Genomic DNA, 15,963 nt, shown 5'->3' with positions numbered 1-15,963 from the left:
GAACATGGGTTAAGGTGATCAACGACTGAATATTTGCCTTTCATTCATAATCATACCGCGAACCCTTTGAAGGATTGAAAGACTGATTTAGCAGGTCGGTGTCTCAGTCAAATAAGCACTTCGGAAGATAGCAACATGCCTTGCGGGATTGATAATGAGTAAAGCAGCAGTTCTTCCATACGATCAGGTGAAGGTTTAAGCCTAAAAAAGCAGATAAGATTGGGCGCTGAACAGTAAGGTTTCCATTTTCTCCCTGGATCAGTCAAGATCTGCCGACGCAGGCACCTGAACGCCCTTTTGAGTGGACAGCGTCGACTAGCGCATGTACATCCTTGTACACCCGGCATCTACTTTTCGGGGCTTTATGTCGGACCTTTATGATCCGCCAGCTCAGATTAACACATGCATAACGCTTCTTGACAGATAGACGTAATAAAAGTCAGGTTCGTTGGGTGACTCGCCTGTGCGTCCGCAAGTTGCACTAAGCTCTGCAGATTAGTGCTGGTGCTACGGAAAAGTTCCATACAAGCCCCACTGCAGTTCGTTTCTAGTTGCTTCAATGGTGCGTGAGTTGTGAAGTATCCATTACAAACCCGGTGCAGAGTCTCTTATGTTCAGCTGTATCAGAAATCTAAGGATAATTTCTATTGAGGTGAATATGGCATGTGAGCTGGAAATGTCACGAAACAGCCAAGTTATACAGAGGGTCATATGAGTAGGTGTGTATAAAACAGTTCCTGCGACAGAGAGGCCATCGGTCCTGAGGGGGCATATTGGTCCGCTCTTAGTCCGACCCCGCCTGACTGGAGAAATTTTGACTATCGCATAGAGCATCATGGCTTTGAAAAGCACCCAATGGTGACGAAAAGGCCACGCTTTCAACATCCCCATTAGACCAGGATATAGTGTCCTGGTTAACAGCAGAGCCAAACCAAGAAGGCAAATTTGACGGGATCTGAGAGTAATCAAGTATACCACCGTCCAGCGGTTGAAACCCCAACTGCACTTGAGACTGCAATGTACTTATATTCCCTCCTGAATCATTCAAGGTCAAGCTCTCCTCACTGAGAAAGCACCTCGACAGTGCCACAAACTGCTGAAAAAGATTCTGCATCGTAGCGATAGGCTGACTCATTGTCCCGCTGTGCGCGAGACAATTTGCGAGGGCCTTGAGGATCTGGAAATCCCCGTGATGACATGTTGCGACGGCGTTGCAGAATAGTGCGAAGCATGCTGTGATGGGGTAGTATAGGAGGGTCCTATTCGTTGATTGGATATTAGTGCTGTCTGTTCATGCAGTACTATAGTCAACAGATGGGACTAACCAGTGTAGATAAGCAACCGTCTTCGGTGTGTTATTTGACTCGCAGATGGTTATTAGAGCCCGTAACTCCTGCCGTGCTGATGTGAGGCAGGTCTCTATGGCTACTTGTCCTGGGGCGATTTGGTGTAGGTATAAAATGCTGGTCATTATGGAGTGGTATGAGAAATTGAGGGACGCCATTTCGCTGCTGACGTCAAGGCCAGTCCAGTTTGGCGAGGGAGATTCAATCTAAAAGCCACAACTATTAAATCATATCGATATCGCTAAGAAGTTCAAGATCACGTACCTGGTCGATTTTCCCACGGATGGCATACATGTCCCGCAGGAGCTGCGACGCGACGCTATTGAAAGCCCGGCAGACATTCCAATCTCCCGTAGAGGAGTCAATTAAGAAGGGTATCATCGTGTCCTGGATCTTGGCTAATTCTAAGTATATTAAGAGGAGGGTTGAAATAATAGGTCTCGATGTGGGAGGGTCCACCCTCGTATCAGGTCCCAATGTAAGGATTCCCGGTCTCCCGATTTTCCAGGCGTAGTTCCTGTCCAGAATGTAGCACCACATGAAGCAGTAGTACTCCTCTTCATTTGAATTGTGCATCCCAGTGGCATCCGGATGAAGACCGATATCCATGCATACTCTGCACGCAGTTTTGGTCAACTCTTGACAAGTGCTAATGTCGCCTAATCCTTGATATAGAAATATCTAGTCCCAGTTGATTAGGAGCAATGTTGTGAGTTAGGTATTGCGCAACTTACTCCACATAATGTAGCCTGTAACAAAGGGAGCGACGACTCCGTAAAGAGAGGAATCTTTCTGAGGGCTCTTTGAGCGGTCTCCCGGTAGAGCAGAGCGCTATGCCGCAGACTCTGAGCCAGAATGGTATCGCTCTCAATAGCAGCTACCGTATCGAGGAACTTGTACGCCACAGAATTGACGCAGACGGTGTAAAGCAAAGCATCGGACGCCGTAGCAGTTCCTAACAAGATAGATAGGCCCATGCGCTTGAGGGTTTCGTTACTAATATGTCGAAAAAAGTCCTGGACATAGGATCCAAATTTGTTGCTTCCGATGTCTGCAGAGATATGAATGAGTACATGCTTATATTGTGGAAGGGGTTGAGCCGAGTGACAGGTATACCGTTCAGCATCCAATACAGTAGCTCAATGGGAGGAAAGCTGTGCAATTCCTCATTTCTTGTTGTCTCAAATAGCATGCCCGTACATCGGCTCATGCCACCTAGCAGTTGGCTTGCAATGGATAGAGCGAACTCAAGAGTCTGATGCCTTCCTCGAACCAGCTCCAGCGATTGTCCTGAATTGGGTTGTTTGATCATCTGGGCGTCCGTGAGAGGAATGAGCGACACCCAGCCTGGCAACTCATAATTCGTGTCAATGGTGGGCGCAATTAGCGGCGAATATAGGTCATCTGGGAGATCCAAGGATCCATGCTCGATGTGAGGTGGGAGGTCATTCAACATAGAACCCTCACTTGACTGTTCGACGGAGACTTGTCTTGACCGTCGGCCTGTAATCAAAAGCTGAGAAACGAGGGTCCTGTCTCTTGGAATTCTGCTCTCTCTAGTTCGCGTTTGAACAGCCCCTCGCTTCGGTAATTTCGGTAATCGCTTCATGCCCCGAAGTCGAGTGCAATCGGTCATTTGATCCTGGCAGTTTCCGCACGGGTCTTCCTTATCGCACCGAACCTGATATGACATTACTAAGAAAATTCATCTTTGAATAGGATAGCGCATCTATATGTCATCGGAGATGCAGGATCTATACCTTTCGGGCATGGCATGAATCACACTGGGGGTTTACGAATTAGAGCGGTCCCAATTTATTGAAATAATAGGGAGGGGTTACACACCACGCGACGTCGCAACATTCTGGAGAATGAACGTGGTCACTGTACCACTATCGAATTCCGTATTCTATGGTCTATCAAGAGAGAATTATAAAATCTCGTTTGTCCTCTCCTAGCCACGAGTGCGGGATGAAGCGCTCGCACGCGCCAAGAAGCAGACGAAAATAGTATGCCAAGACCAGGAACATGGCGGAGGGCATCACTGCGCCACTCTCAGAATAGGGCTCGCCAATGGGAGACAGTATATTCTAGAGTGTCCATCGCCTTCGCCGGTTTCTGATTTTCACTTTCGCTGGTCAGCCAACTAGGTTGCTTTTTTTGGCATGGGGAGGGAGTTCCGCTCTACACAAGTCAACTAGCGGCGGGTTCCGCGGATTCCGAATGCCAAGAAGTCCGGTTGAAAAGGAAAAAAAAAAAAAAAAAAAAAACCTCTGCATTATTGGTAGAACTAAGGATTATATAGATATCCAGTGGTCTTCTGCTACACTGGACAACAGGGCAAAGACAGCCAGACACACTGAATGTTAGAGAATTTGTCACTGGTAGACGGACAGTTATCATCGAAGCCCCCCCCCCCCCCCCCCAAAAAAAAAAAAAACATAGAGCACTATCTAAGGTGTTGGCTAGCGCCGAGAGAAACAACACAACAGCCCCGTCTTCCCCAGAAACCAAAGAGCTCCTAGAAATCTAAAGACAGATAGACCCGATGTAGCCCATAAGATGACTTTGAAATACCAGGCCGTACGATCCGTCGACGTAGTCTAAAAGCAAAATCTTAGTAAAATTCCCAGACGTAAAATTGGTCGAAGTGAGCATACCGTCAAGCATAGATTCCTCACGCTGTCATTATTGATCAGCAATGCCAACAAGCCATTGCATAATGTCCACAGTAGCACCAAATTGGTTCGGAAAGTTTTGTACGAGTCCTCCAGTTGCACCTCCTTCTTCTCCTTCGGTTCCTGCCACGGTGAAAGGGCGCGTCGGACAGTACACTCAAAGTCGATATCGATATCGACCTGAGGCTTGTCGACCTCCTCAACGAAGCTTTTCTGCGTTACTGATTTCATCGTCTTGGCAGATGGAAGGGAGGCGGTATCATCCGAGCCTTTTGTTCCCCACGAGACATCATGCCAGTTGCAGAACGCGTAGACATTGAGAACATTGATCGTTAAAGGCATCCCGAGGAAATATGCCCACGAAGATGTCAGAAGATGCCAGGGATCACAATAGAGTATGCTAGCTATGATGTAAGTCCCATAGGTCGAAACCAGGGCGATCAACACTAGTCCTGTCGTCGAAGTGAAAAAAGAACCCACAAATCCTCCAGCACCATTATCGAAGTCGAGGTCTATATTTCCTCCAGAAAATGCCTGGGCCACGAGGTAAAATGACAGTATGAGGATGTACAGTTGAACGATCGCGAAGTAGAGAAAGGTTAAAATATAGGAAGTTTGGGACCTGAAAGCTGTTAGTCCAAGTATGCATAACAGGTGCAGAACGCATACCCTTTAGGTCGATTTCCGAGCGCAAGGAAGAATTGCTGCATTAAAAATGCCAGGTATAAGGCCTTTATGATGTTATTAACGATAGGTGAGGCATCATTCCCAAATGGCCATCCCTTGTTTTTTATCGTCGCACTTGGAGTTCCAACGATGTCCATGATGACCGAGGTAGTAAGCCAGTAGGAAGCTATCTTCATTAGCCCAAATCACCTAACTTACGTAGAAGACCTACCCAGAGAAAACCAAGTCATGGTAAGCTGACAGATATTATAGACTAACTGCACATGCAGAAAAACGAGTCGGAGTAAATTATGGCCACTTTTGTAGATGCGGTTGAAGTGCATGACCGAATAAAGGCTGGCGGCGAAGGACCCATTCAACCATCGCCGCCTTTGACTAAGAAACTCTGGAGGTGCTATATCGCTTGCATTAGTTTCGGGGAGATACGTTTGAGGGTGGAATATCTTACCTTCTGGAACGTCTGTCTCCCCTTTGGAGGCTTTCACATAACTCAGCGTCCATTTGTATCCCGCCTTCGCGACAAGCTCAAAGCACAGAATACGATCCTCAGCAAGAAACATATTCTTCTTGAAGATATTCATACCCTCTATTCCCTTCTTACCCAGTTTCTTGGATAAAGTGTGATCGCCGTGGAAATACTGCTCTAAAGGTCGACCCATGATAGCACGGTAGCGGTAAGCAGAAAACGCCCCTGGTAAGACACTGACGTACCCAAAGGCACTCTCTAAAGGTTTGTCTAATATGTTGGATATTTTATACTCGAAGTTCTGCGCAGCAACCAAGGGATTCACTAATTTTTCCCAACGTGGGCCAAGTAAAGCGTGAATTTCACCACAGGCGCCTCCCAGGTGTTTATTGTTGTAGAACGCCTCCCAGAGGGCTAGGAGGGATTTGTGTCCAGGCTTCGTCCCTGCGTCGATCAATATACAGACCTCTGGGTTCAGAACTCTTCCAAATGCATTAAAAAGCCACCGATGCGAATTGATCTTCTTGCTGTTCTTTTGTTTCAAGCAGAAGATCATCTGTACGGGCGGTAAATTGTCGGGATTGTCGACCTGCGGGCGTATTAGCTGCTGGGAAGGAGTTATCGATAGCTGGGTGGTATATTCGAACTAGGTTAACAACTTCCGTAAGCACTAAAACGCGTCTTGTAATCCGGTCGAGGAGGGTACACAGACAATATGTGCCACGGTCTCTTTTCCATCAACATCATGCTTCATTATTCCATCCTGATATATGCCGACTGTGGCCAAGACATCAAGAGTGTTCTTATCGCAGGGACCAATACCATCGAAAATAAGACAGACAACGATCTTCTGCCACGCAGGTCCTCCTTTGTCCCAGAATTGTGTCTTCTTCAAATTGACAATATCTCGAATATTCTGCATAACTCCATGAAGAGTTCGAGCAGTAAGAACTTTATCTTCGTTGTAATAGGTAATGGCAATGAGTATCTCTGTATGTCGATTGAACATGGCAGCCCGCAGATTATATCCATTGCGTAGAGTGAAATCGTCGGGGTCGCAGGTTGCAGCCGTGTCTAGAATACCGGGTCAGATAGAATTTGGCCGGGATGACCCTCGTGAATCTTACATCGTAAATGAGTGAACTCCTCGGCTGTTGCATCATTTGAATCGCGGTATTTTGCTTCGACCGAGTTGCGAATGGCGCTAGGAACAGGATAGTCGACACTGAGGACGGATCCCTGGACTAGATTGATCCTGCGAGTTGGGTAACGGCGTAGGCCTGAGCCCGATTTCGTAGTCTGTCGTCGCTGCCACGAGGTCTGACTGGCCACTTCGGATTCAGTTTGCTGATGCGGATCTTCGGACGGATTTTGTTGTATGGTACCAGGTGGCCATTGTGAGCTAATAGGAGGATAACGGTCGTTAAGCGGCGCAGGTAGCAGCGATTGGGAGACATCTTCATTCTCGTTGGATGGGTATGAAGTGCACTAGAATGAGGTTAGCTAGTAATCCTTAATGTTGCATTCGCCGAAAGGTTACAATGGGAGGGGTTAGCTGTCGAAGTGAGTGGTGGTTACTCTCCAACTCGAATGAGAGAGGGCGTGACGATTGATCGTGTGCATCCTCCATGCTGTCTGATAACGCAAAGCTTTGAGGCAGTCAATTGCGAAAGTTCTACATAGACAGCACAAAATGAAAGCCGTCAAATATTAGGTTGGGAAACTATGAGAAAGCAAATATTCCATCATTGTTGCTCTTAGTAGCTGCTCTACACTCACTCACCCAAGTGAATGTCTCAACAACAGTGCAGGCAAACATACGTTCTGATTGGATATTGAAGGATCCGCTCTTATGCCGAGCCAATGAGAGGCTCTAAATCAAGATTTAAATATAGTCGGGAATCTGGACATGTCTTCCATGCACAATGTATAGAGATTTGATCGTGTAAGAGCGCTACCTTTGGGTAGCCAAGTTTCAAGGCCCAGGTTTGTCCGTGGTTGGTTCTTTGCGGGTGGGAAAGAAAAAAGTGAGCTGCACCACTGGAGCCGGTCATGTTCTCGGCGCAAAAACAGCGATACCAAGCCCGAGTGCAATTGGAACAATTATTTCTCTTATTTATGAGTACAGATATCCCTCCTGGGTAACTATTGATTGAGGATCCGAGACTTCTAGATATACGTTTCAACGCAAACAGGTGTGTTGTGCATTATCGAGCATGTGCATGCCGTATCAAGTCCAACCTTTGCATCACCATAGCTTCATGCTGTCAAGAGTGGCACGGCTCTTGGGATACCCCTCAAACATGGAAATTCAAATCGAACTCGACGAAAGGAAGCCGTTCTATACAAACGAAGACCGGGTTATCGGCCATGTCATCCTCCGCAATGATACCGAGGTTGACATCGCCACTATAACAATTAGTCTATCCGGGCAGGCAATATCCAGGCTTGACTCGGGAAAATTGACGGAATCACACAAGGTATGTGCTGCTATTACAGCACTGGGTTCAGATAAGCTAACTTTACCGAAAAAAAGCTCTTCCAACGAAATGAGCAAATATTCCCGCCCAGCAATTGCGTCGGTTGGTTGACATCGGCGTCCGTTACAATTCCCCCGGGAGAACACTCGTTTCCATTTTGTATCATGGTTCGTGTTTGCACCTGCGCATGGTCTTAATGAAAACCGCATCTAATATTTTCTAGTTTCCTCAGGTCTCAGAATGCTACAAGGATAGCACTAGAGATGCCGCTCGCAAGCGGTCGGCAACCCGTCAGCCACACCACCTCTTACGAAAGCTTCCACCGTCCAGTGGGAATTTATACACTCCCGAGGAGATCAGATATTCTCTGGATGCTACCATCACATGGAATGGGCTCCTATACAGAAGTCACGAATCCGTTGAGTCTCCCTTCTCGGGTAGCTATGGCCTGTACTAACAGTATCAAACAGACCCGCACCATATCCTTTCATCCGGTGTCTGCCATCCCTAAGCCATTACAGAGTGTATCAGTCCGGAAAATTGTGACTTGCAGTACGAAGGCAGCGGAGCTATTACGTCCTCCACTAACTTACGAGGTCGAAGTCGAACTGGTGAATGGTCCGTTTGTTTTGCTTGGACACCCAATTGCGCTGGGTGTAAAAGTTATCAACGTAAATGACGAGAAACTCGACATATCACTACGCGACTTTCAGTCAATGCTTATCGAAACAACAGATATCCGAGCACATGGTATTATACAGCGCGTTACTCGGTCATGGATTATACAGACCATGACAAACTTAAGTCAACCGTTTGTGACTGGCGGAGGGCCGACTGCCGGCTTCGTAATGAGCCTGGACGAGGGGGTATGGAGTAGACATTCTGTACCACATTGTCTGACCCCTACTTTTGAAACGTGCAATGTGACCCGGAGCTTCAAGCTGGAGATCAGGCTCGGCATTGAATTTGGTCGCTACAATGTGAGTTATCAAGACCGTTTTGAATTCAAAAGCTAACTATGGTTGCAGTCAAGGATATTGGAGTTTCTCTTCCCAGTGTGTGTTTTGTCCCCATCATACACGCCGTCCGGTTCAAAGTAAAAATACGACTACCAATTCTATACTGTGAAATAGCTGGCACGAATTTCTTTTATTAAGTCTAGGGAGTTATAATGAATACCAGGCTGAGGTGCATCTAGCCACCGTTTCTGAGATTATTGAATCTCACTAAACATTCAAGGCACAGCCTTTACTAGAGAGAATTAAGAGAAATAGCGACTAAAATAGCTTTATATAGATATTTTGCAAACGATTGACCACAAGATGGCTCAATAACACCTAATAGCTAGCCAGACTTTTCTAAACCCAACTCATTGCCCCCGTCACAACAAGCCCCAACAGTCCCAACGCAAGCTTAGTAGAAACCCGACCGCGAAAAGAATACGCCGCATTGGTCTTCGAACCCGTCTCAGAAGCAGTAGAAGAAGTCGAACTTCCAGTCTCCGTCGCTTCCTCACTCTTTGTAACCAATGTCCCTGTAGCCGTCGCTGTAGGATACGACGTCACAGTTGCAGTGGCATTGGTCTCACCAGTGCACCAGACATCTTCCCAGGCCACCCCAGCTTTGTACAGGCAATCAGTGAGGTTCTGGACGGACTGGTCTATAGCATAAGCCCATAGAGCACAATCGTGGTAGTATGATCGGGGACCGGCAGGCTTCGCGCAGTCATCAAAGAGAGATTGGTAGTTTTTGATGTTTGGGATGCCGCAAGCTGCATCCTTAACAGGAAGTTCGTACTGGCCGGAGCCGCCACAGGTTGTTGAGGATGCTGCTGCGGTGGTGGTTGTGGATGTCATTGTGAGGTGGATTGAACTGTGAGGAGATGATTATAGACTTGGATAGTTAGTGAGATTAGTAGGTTAAGCCACTTATGATCGACATTTATATTTGATGACTGGCTCGACAATACTGAGGATAGGGTCTGATGCTGCCAAGAAAGACCAAGAAATGATGATCTTGCGCCGGCTAAAATTAGCCGGCATAAGCATATCGCCTCAGACATCCTACCAGACGATGCTGAAACGTGAGTATAATTGCAGATGATGTGGACCACAAAGTGAAACCCATGCATGGCAAAATGTCGATCATATGTGGCTGTTACTTCTTCAATTCGGGATAGAAAGGCCAGCTCGGAATATCGATCAACATCAGTTCTCCAAAGACGAAGAGTCACCAATATAAATTGGATAAAGCATCTCTACAATAGAACACACAAAGCAAAAGAGAAATCATCCTTCATAACAATATTTACAATAACCGATATATTTCATCCAAGATGCGTTTTTCTGCGATCACTTTCGTTGCTCTTGTTGGCGCTGCCTGCGCCGCCAATGTTCGAGAACCCTATACAGCCAACCACCACAGTTAATGCGATGCTAACATAGCCACAGCTTCCTTCCGGTACCCCTTGCAAGTCAGATGGAAGTATGGGTGTTTGCGAATCGAACTTGTGTGTCGTATGTGATTTCTGTATTCCAAGCTGACTCAACCAAGAACTAACTGATATACTGTACAGCAAACACCCAGCCAGGCGCAGGGTGTGTGCCAATAGTTGACCCGGGGGATAGCGAATACGTGGATAACATCGTTCTGTCCATGGTTCGAACTTTCGTTCCAAGTTGATCGAGCTATGTTTGTTCGGATCAAACCGACTCGCAATTTGTCTATTGTATTTAGTCCCGACCACCCGCATTTGCCACACGTGGTCATGTCGTTCATTAGCAATTTGACATCTTAAATTATGTACAAGTATTCTTTATCGAATATTCCAAATAATTAGAGCGTGATCATCCCCGGTGATGTTATGGTAGATGCATAAATCCGAGGCCCCCTGTAGCTCCACATTGTAGCCCCACCCCCGCTGTGACCCCACACGAGCATGGGGGGCCTCAGCCTCACCGCAGCTCCGCCTTTTCAAGTAGACACGAACCACTTTCTGCCTAGATCTTATTTCTTGATCATTTGTGCATCCTTTAGCTTTAGCGAGATTGGCATCATTTACCGGTGCATAACACATAATAATAGTCAATATGGGCAGCCTCGGAGAACCGGTATGACTCCGATTCCTTCTAACACAGTACCACTCTAACAACTGCACCCAGACCGTGTGCCATGGCGCGTCTGTTCCGGACATAACAACCAAGGGATCGGAGTTCGAGTCCATCGCTTCCTGGAGGGAGCGAGTTGGTATCAACACCGATGCCCAGATCCGGCTGGTGAAGTTGTCACACATGCGGTACCAACATCCGGATCTGGATCAGATTACTGTCTTTTTGAAGGGTGTGTACATACTTCATCGTGGATTGGGCAATGTACTAACTGGCCCAGACTTTGGCATGCAGATTGTCAAACAGACTGATGACCAGATTTGGTATCGTGGCTATGGGCCGGACCCTTATGTTTACTATGCGAGGAGAGGACCCAAACAATTCCTGGGTGCCACTTTCGAGGTAGAGTCGTATCAGGATCTGGAGAAGTAAGCCATTACATATGCATTCGCTTGTTATCTACAGTATGCTAATTGTAACAGAGCACTACAGCTTCCGAACGCCAGTGGAATCAAAGAATTGCTCGACCATCCCGGCGGTGGTCACTTCGTCACCTTCACTGATCCGGAAGGATACCCTGTCAACTTGATCCACGGACAGGCACCGAGGGAGACAGGAGACTACCCAGAAAGGTTGATTGTCAACTACGAGGCAGACAAACCTCGTCTGCGAAAATTCCATCGATTCAATGTTGGACCTGCACCCGTGCACAAGGTATGATCCAACAGTCCCCAAAAGCAAGATTCATTGACTGACAGCAGTAGCTTGGCCACTTCGGATACTGCGTACAGGACTTCCCGACCATGCTTGACTTCTATACCCGGAATTTCAACCTCGTCCCGAGCGATTTCCTCTACGTGGAAAAAGACGGCCAGAAAGTCAACGTAGCAGTGTTTGCCCACATCGATCGAGGAAGCGACCCCGTTGACCACCATTCCTTCTTCATGAGCACGAACGAGACTTCTCATGTTCACCACTGCTCCTTTGAAGTTCACGACTTCGATACCCAGCAATTGGGGCACTATTGGCTCGCAGGGAAGGGATACAAGTCGGTGTGGGGTGTGGGACGGCATATTCTCGGTTCCCAGATCTTTGACTACTGGTGGGACACGACTGGTAACATGGTTGAGCATTATGCAGATGGGGACTTGGTGACTGACGAGACGCCGATCGGATACGGTCCCGCTGGAGATGAGTCGTTGGCCGTTTGGGGACCCGATGTGCCGGCTACGTTCTTGAAATGATTGTACGACATGTTGAAATTTTTGTAATGTGCCATGGCTTATACTTTTCTCCACGCGATTCTTTGTATCTCCTGATATCTTCGCTACTGGTCCTTTCATACCTGGCATTATAATGGATCCAAACCATTGGGTCAAGTTTTCCCCGCTCTCCCAACAAAAATCAACGAATATGATGAACACCGGATTTTACCCCTCATTTTACTATGCAATTACTCTCATAATCAGGGTACAATGAGGGGCCTATTTGTCGTAGTGCATCATTGTCAGCCGCGTCGCATCGGCAATCCGGATAAGATCCCACATCTCAAGCAGCCCCGCAGAACTACAATGTGGGACCTAACCCCTCATACAAAACCACCACAACCAGCCAAGAGAATATGCATCCAGTATACTCAATCACCCATCCAGACACATCACACCTCAGAAACACACCTCAATCATGTCCTGGACGCACCTTATCCGCTTCATCGCCGTCGAAGACAGCCAAACCCACCTGGGCCAACTCGTCGACCCCACCCGCGATGTCGGCGAGGACAGCGTCAACGGCGTCGATATAGCAGCCTACGTAATCAATGGCGACATTTTCAACGGCCGCGTAACGAGCCAAATAATGCACGTTAAACAGGCATGTCCCATCCCCTACTCTCCCTTTCATCTTCTCCTTGTTAACACCAAAAACAGCTCCTCTCTCCCCTCTCCCCTTCCATATGCAGCTACATCCGCTGCCTGGGCCTCAACTACACCGACCACGCCAAAGAAGCAAACCTCTCCCTTCCCTCTGCGCCAACAATCTTCTCGAAGCCCCGGACGGCCTTGAACGGCCCGTACCCGGCCACAATCAACATCCCGAAATGTGCCCAAGACGAAACAAGCGACTACGAAGCGGAGCTGTGCTTCGTCATCGGAAAGACAGGTCGCGATATCCCTGAATCAGAGGCACTTGATTATGTTCTGGGGTATACGGCGTCGAATGACGTCTCCGCGCGAGGATTGCAGTTTATTACGTCCCAGTGGGGATTCTCGAAGGGGTTGGATGGGAGCTGTCCTATTGGTTAGTATAGACCCTTGTCGCTTTCTTGAAAAATGTGGCAGTGAGGTGGGTGGCTAATGATATATATTCATGGATAGGACCCGTCCTAGTCTCCACGTCTGCGATCGCAGACCCCCAGACTCTCTCTGTTCAGGCTATCCACAATGGTGAGATATGCCAGGATGGACACACGGAGAATATGATTTTCTCGGTTAAGAAGACCATCGCGTACCTCTCACAAGGTACAACGCTGGAGGCCGGGACTATTATTCTTACCGGAACGCCGGCAGGAATTGGGTTCTTCAAAGAGCCGAGGGTGGTGTTGAGGAATGGAGATGATATTCGGGTGAAGATTGGGGGGATTGGAACGTTGGTTAATAAGGTTAGATATGAGTAGGTTTATATAGATAAATATGGATATCCGGTGGGGGGTGAGGGTATATAGGTATGGGGTGTTAGATTCTTCATATGATGCGAATACTAGTGAGAGGGATACTTGAAAGGTTGAGATGGTGCTGCTACTCCCTATTAGGAGTGGTGACTAGTTAGCGTATTGCGAATACACACGCTAACGCTGTTTGTAATAGTCCACTCTAATCCAAGTGCCCTCAAGTACCTTACCCAATCACGGCACAAAAAGCCACCAATCAAGATAGACTTAGAAATGAATTCAGTCGTAATCAACTAATCACAATTAGGTAACTATACTCCATATCAGATATATACAGATCCTCAACACTATATACGATCATTCCTCACTCAGCTAATACTTCCCACAGACCAACTTAGTTGATGTAGCTGGTATCAACCCAGTCCTCCCAGTCAGAGCCCAGAAGGGTAGAGATAGAGATGGGCTCGGTGAGCTCAGAAGAGAAGTTAGCACGGGGGCCCTTAGAACCAGCACCGGTGTTGCCGTATTCAACAAAGGTGACATTCTCAGTGTTGGGGGTGGAGGTCGACCACTCAGTCCAGCCGAGGTGGTTGATCACATCGGTCATGGAGGTCTTCTGGAAGCAGACGCGAGCGTACTGGGACCAGGGGCGGCCTGTGATAATATTCGTTAGTGGGCTAGTGGCTCCGTGGACAGTTCTAGACCAGTGGCATACCAAGATAGTAGGTGCCCGAGGAAACATCGTTGCCATCAGCAGCAGCGACGGTGGACTTGTGGATCACGTAGTAGGAGTCGTCGGACTCGGAGGAGCGGCCGTTGGCGGTGATGGAGGCGGAGCTGGGGCCCTCGAGAACGCGGATGTCGCACTCGTGGAACCAAGCGCGGGCGTGCTGTCCGAAAATAAAGTCACTGGTTGTACGTTAGTTGGATTCACTTCTTTCGAAGGTATTAAGGTAGGGACATACACGGCACCCTCGATGTAGGTTCCGGCGTAAACCTGGTAACCGGTCTCAGCCAGAAGGGTGTCTATAGTAGAGATTAATCACTGTCGGTTGGCATATCTGAAATTGGTCCTACCCTGGTATCCGGTGAACTGGCAGGCGTAGTATCCCTGCTCGGTGGCATAGGCACTCACGGCGAGAGCCTGGTGGCAGGCCTGACCGCAGGTGTTGGCAATGTTTAGGTTGTAGATGGCCGAGCCCTCGGCGTAGTTACGGAGGGTTGCTACTTATTGTTAGCGAGTTCACGGACATTTTCCAGAGTGTGTGGACCGACCAGTCTCATCGTCATTGTCGACATCGGCTAAGGCAATGGCGTGGGTGATGTTGACCAGGTTGCTGGTGTAGGTGGTGGTGCTAAACCTTCATTAGTATCCTTGAATTTCTATACGCAACTGACAACGTACTCCTCAGTCTGACCGTAGACGATCAGCTTTCCACTGAGAGCGGGAATGTACACCTGCTCGTCGTAGGATCCCTCCTCAATGAAGATAGTCTGGGTCTCGGTCGAAGTGGTGCTCAGAGCATCAACGGCAGCGCTGATCTGTTCAACAAGACACTATCAGCCACACATCTGCAACACGATCGACAGTCTAGATGCTCACCGTGTCGTAGTCACCTCCGGACTTGGCAACGACAATCGCACCGGAAGGAGCCGTCATGCGGCTCGCGGCCAGCGCAGTCGCCGCAAAGAAAACGGATGCAAGAATTGACTTAACCATGATTGCTGTTAAGGATCGACTGATCGGCGATTTTAACTTTGCTGCTGATGGAGGAACCAGAGAACGCTGCGAGACCTTGTTCTTATAGGAACCGCATACTATCCAGTCATCATGAGCTCTTGTTATCGGCCAGTATTTGCCTCATAAGGTTCAGGACCTCCGGGTGGAGACACCGGCGGGGTTCTGTCACAGCCTGAACAACTATATCTGAGAAGGCTAGGAGGAGTGAGGCAATTGGGCCGGCCGTTGACAAAGTGGAGGCGTTCAAAGAAGCTTCTTAGGGCTAGTGGTACCGAGTCTTCCACCAATTGCCTTCACGATGGAGGTTCTTAATTTGTGGGCAATCTAAATGATCGAATGACAGAAGACCCCTGGCCCTCTATCAGATCATCAATATCACTCCAGGTCATTTCGCGGCTTGGCAGGAACAAATGAACGCTGAATTTTGCCAAGCTCCAAGCTGTGAGACAGGGGTTTCTTGGCAGTTCCATTTGATTTCCTCGAATCCCTAAGTTGCCGGATTCCGGAATCGCGTTCCATTGTTTGGGCCCTGTGGGGGTGCGCGATGGACCAAAACCCTACACTGTACGTAATTGCAGTCTCGTCGACCGTCTCAGATTGTGCGTGCAGAAATTCAACCACATGATGGCCCAAATTATGCGCGGTATAGAAAACGGCCAATTTTCTCCCGTCCATTGGCGACAGTAAGCAGCTGCAGCTGACATTTGCAAATCGTTATCTCCTGTATTAACACTTAATGGACGGAAGGAACAGATGAAACCGCACGGTGTCTCTTGGTAGCCCATTACGGAAA

At 48.1% G+C, this 15,963-nt stretch overlaps 7 protein-coding genes across 7 annotated transcripts; 3 read left to right on the top strand and 4 right to left on the bottom strand.

Moving 5' to 3' along the window:
• Positions 1 to 784: 784 nt before the first annotated feature.
• On the bottom strand, positions 785 to 3,039 carry An03g06370 (uncharacterized protein; the record flags this gene model as incomplete). The annotated part of the gene is made up of 6 exons (XM_059747189.1): positions 785 to 1,012; positions 1,095 to 1,233; positions 1,326 to 1,552; positions 1,611 to 2,027; positions 2,081 to 2,397; positions 2,547 to 3,039. 6 exons carry the CDS (start codon positions 3,037 to 3,039, stop codon positions 785 to 787), a joined length of 1,821 nt encoding a protein of 606 aa, XP_059600371.1.
• A 772-nt stretch (positions 3,040 to 3,811) lies between these two features.
• On the bottom strand, positions 3,812 to 6,807 carry An03g06360 (uncharacterized protein; the record flags this gene model as incomplete). The annotated part of the gene is made up of 8 exons (XM_001390474.3): positions 3,812 to 3,949; positions 4,007 to 4,646; positions 4,694 to 4,877; positions 4,923 to 5,105; positions 5,160 to 5,823; positions 5,890 to 6,251; positions 6,305 to 6,665; positions 6,718 to 6,807. The coding sequence occupies 8 exons, from the start codon at positions 6,805 to 6,807 to the stop codon at positions 3,812 to 3,814; spliced, it is 2,622 nt and encodes an 873-aa protein (XP_001390511.3).
• Positions 6,808 to 7,480: 673 nt separating this feature from the next.
• On the top strand, positions 7,481 to 8,887 carry An03g06350 (uncharacterized protein; the record flags this gene model as incomplete). Its single annotated transcript, XM_059747188.1, has 6 exons — positions 7,481 to 7,657; positions 7,714 to 7,824; positions 7,881 to 7,947; positions 7,988 to 8,637; positions 8,686 to 8,714; positions 8,791 to 8,887. 6 exons carry the CDS (start codon positions 7,481 to 7,483, stop codon positions 8,885 to 8,887), a joined length of 1,131 nt encoding a protein of 376 aa, XP_059600370.1.
• A 128-nt stretch (positions 8,888 to 9,015) lies between these two features.
• An03g06340 (uncharacterized protein) lies at positions 9,016 to 9,513 on the bottom strand (the record flags this gene model as incomplete). Its single annotated transcript, XM_001390472.1, has 1 exon — positions 9,016 to 9,513. One exon carries the CDS (start codon positions 9,511 to 9,513, stop codon positions 9,016 to 9,018), a length of 498 nt encoding a protein of 165 aa, XP_001390509.1.
• Positions 9,514 to 10,746: 1,233 nt separating this feature from the next.
• On the top strand, positions 10,747 to 12,008 carry An03g06330 (uncharacterized protein; the record flags this gene model as incomplete). The annotated part of the gene is made up of 5 exons (XM_001390471.1): positions 10,747 to 10,767; positions 10,819 to 10,996; positions 11,045 to 11,192; positions 11,247 to 11,478; positions 11,529 to 12,008. 5 exons carry the CDS (start codon positions 10,747 to 10,749, stop codon positions 12,006 to 12,008), a joined length of 1,059 nt encoding a protein of 352 aa, XP_001390508.1.
• Positions 12,009 to 12,447: 439 nt separating this feature from the next.
• Positions 12,448 to 13,435, top strand: An03g06320 (uncharacterized protein; the record flags this gene model as incomplete). Its single annotated transcript, XM_059747187.1, has 3 exons — positions 12,448 to 12,573; positions 12,690 to 13,059; positions 13,137 to 13,435. 3 exons carry the CDS (start codon positions 12,448 to 12,450, stop codon positions 13,433 to 13,435), a joined length of 795 nt encoding a protein of 264 aa, XP_059600369.1.
• Positions 13,436 to 13,823: 388 nt separating this feature from the next.
• pmeA (pectinesterase pmeA-Aspergillus niger) lies at positions 13,824 to 15,149 on the bottom strand (the record flags this gene model as incomplete). The annotated part of the gene is made up of 7 exons (XM_001390469.1): positions 13,824 to 14,083; positions 14,145 to 14,338; positions 14,395 to 14,455; positions 14,507 to 14,653; positions 14,705 to 14,784; positions 14,835 to 14,971; positions 15,033 to 15,149. 7 exons carry the CDS (start codon positions 15,147 to 15,149, stop codon positions 13,824 to 13,826), a joined length of 996 nt encoding a protein of 331 aa, XP_001390506.1.
• Between the last annotated feature and the right edge of the window lie 814 nt (positions 15,150 to 15,963).

The sequence above is a fragment of the Aspergillus niger genome, assembly GCF_000002855.4.
Source record: "Aspergillus niger supercontig An03".
NCBI classification, from domain to species: domain Eukaryota; kingdom Fungi; phylum Ascomycota; class Eurotiomycetes; order Eurotiales; family Aspergillaceae; genus Aspergillus; species Aspergillus niger.
The sequence above is the reverse complement of the archived record's forward strand: the minus strand, read 5'-3'. Positions and strand labels throughout refer to the sequence as shown.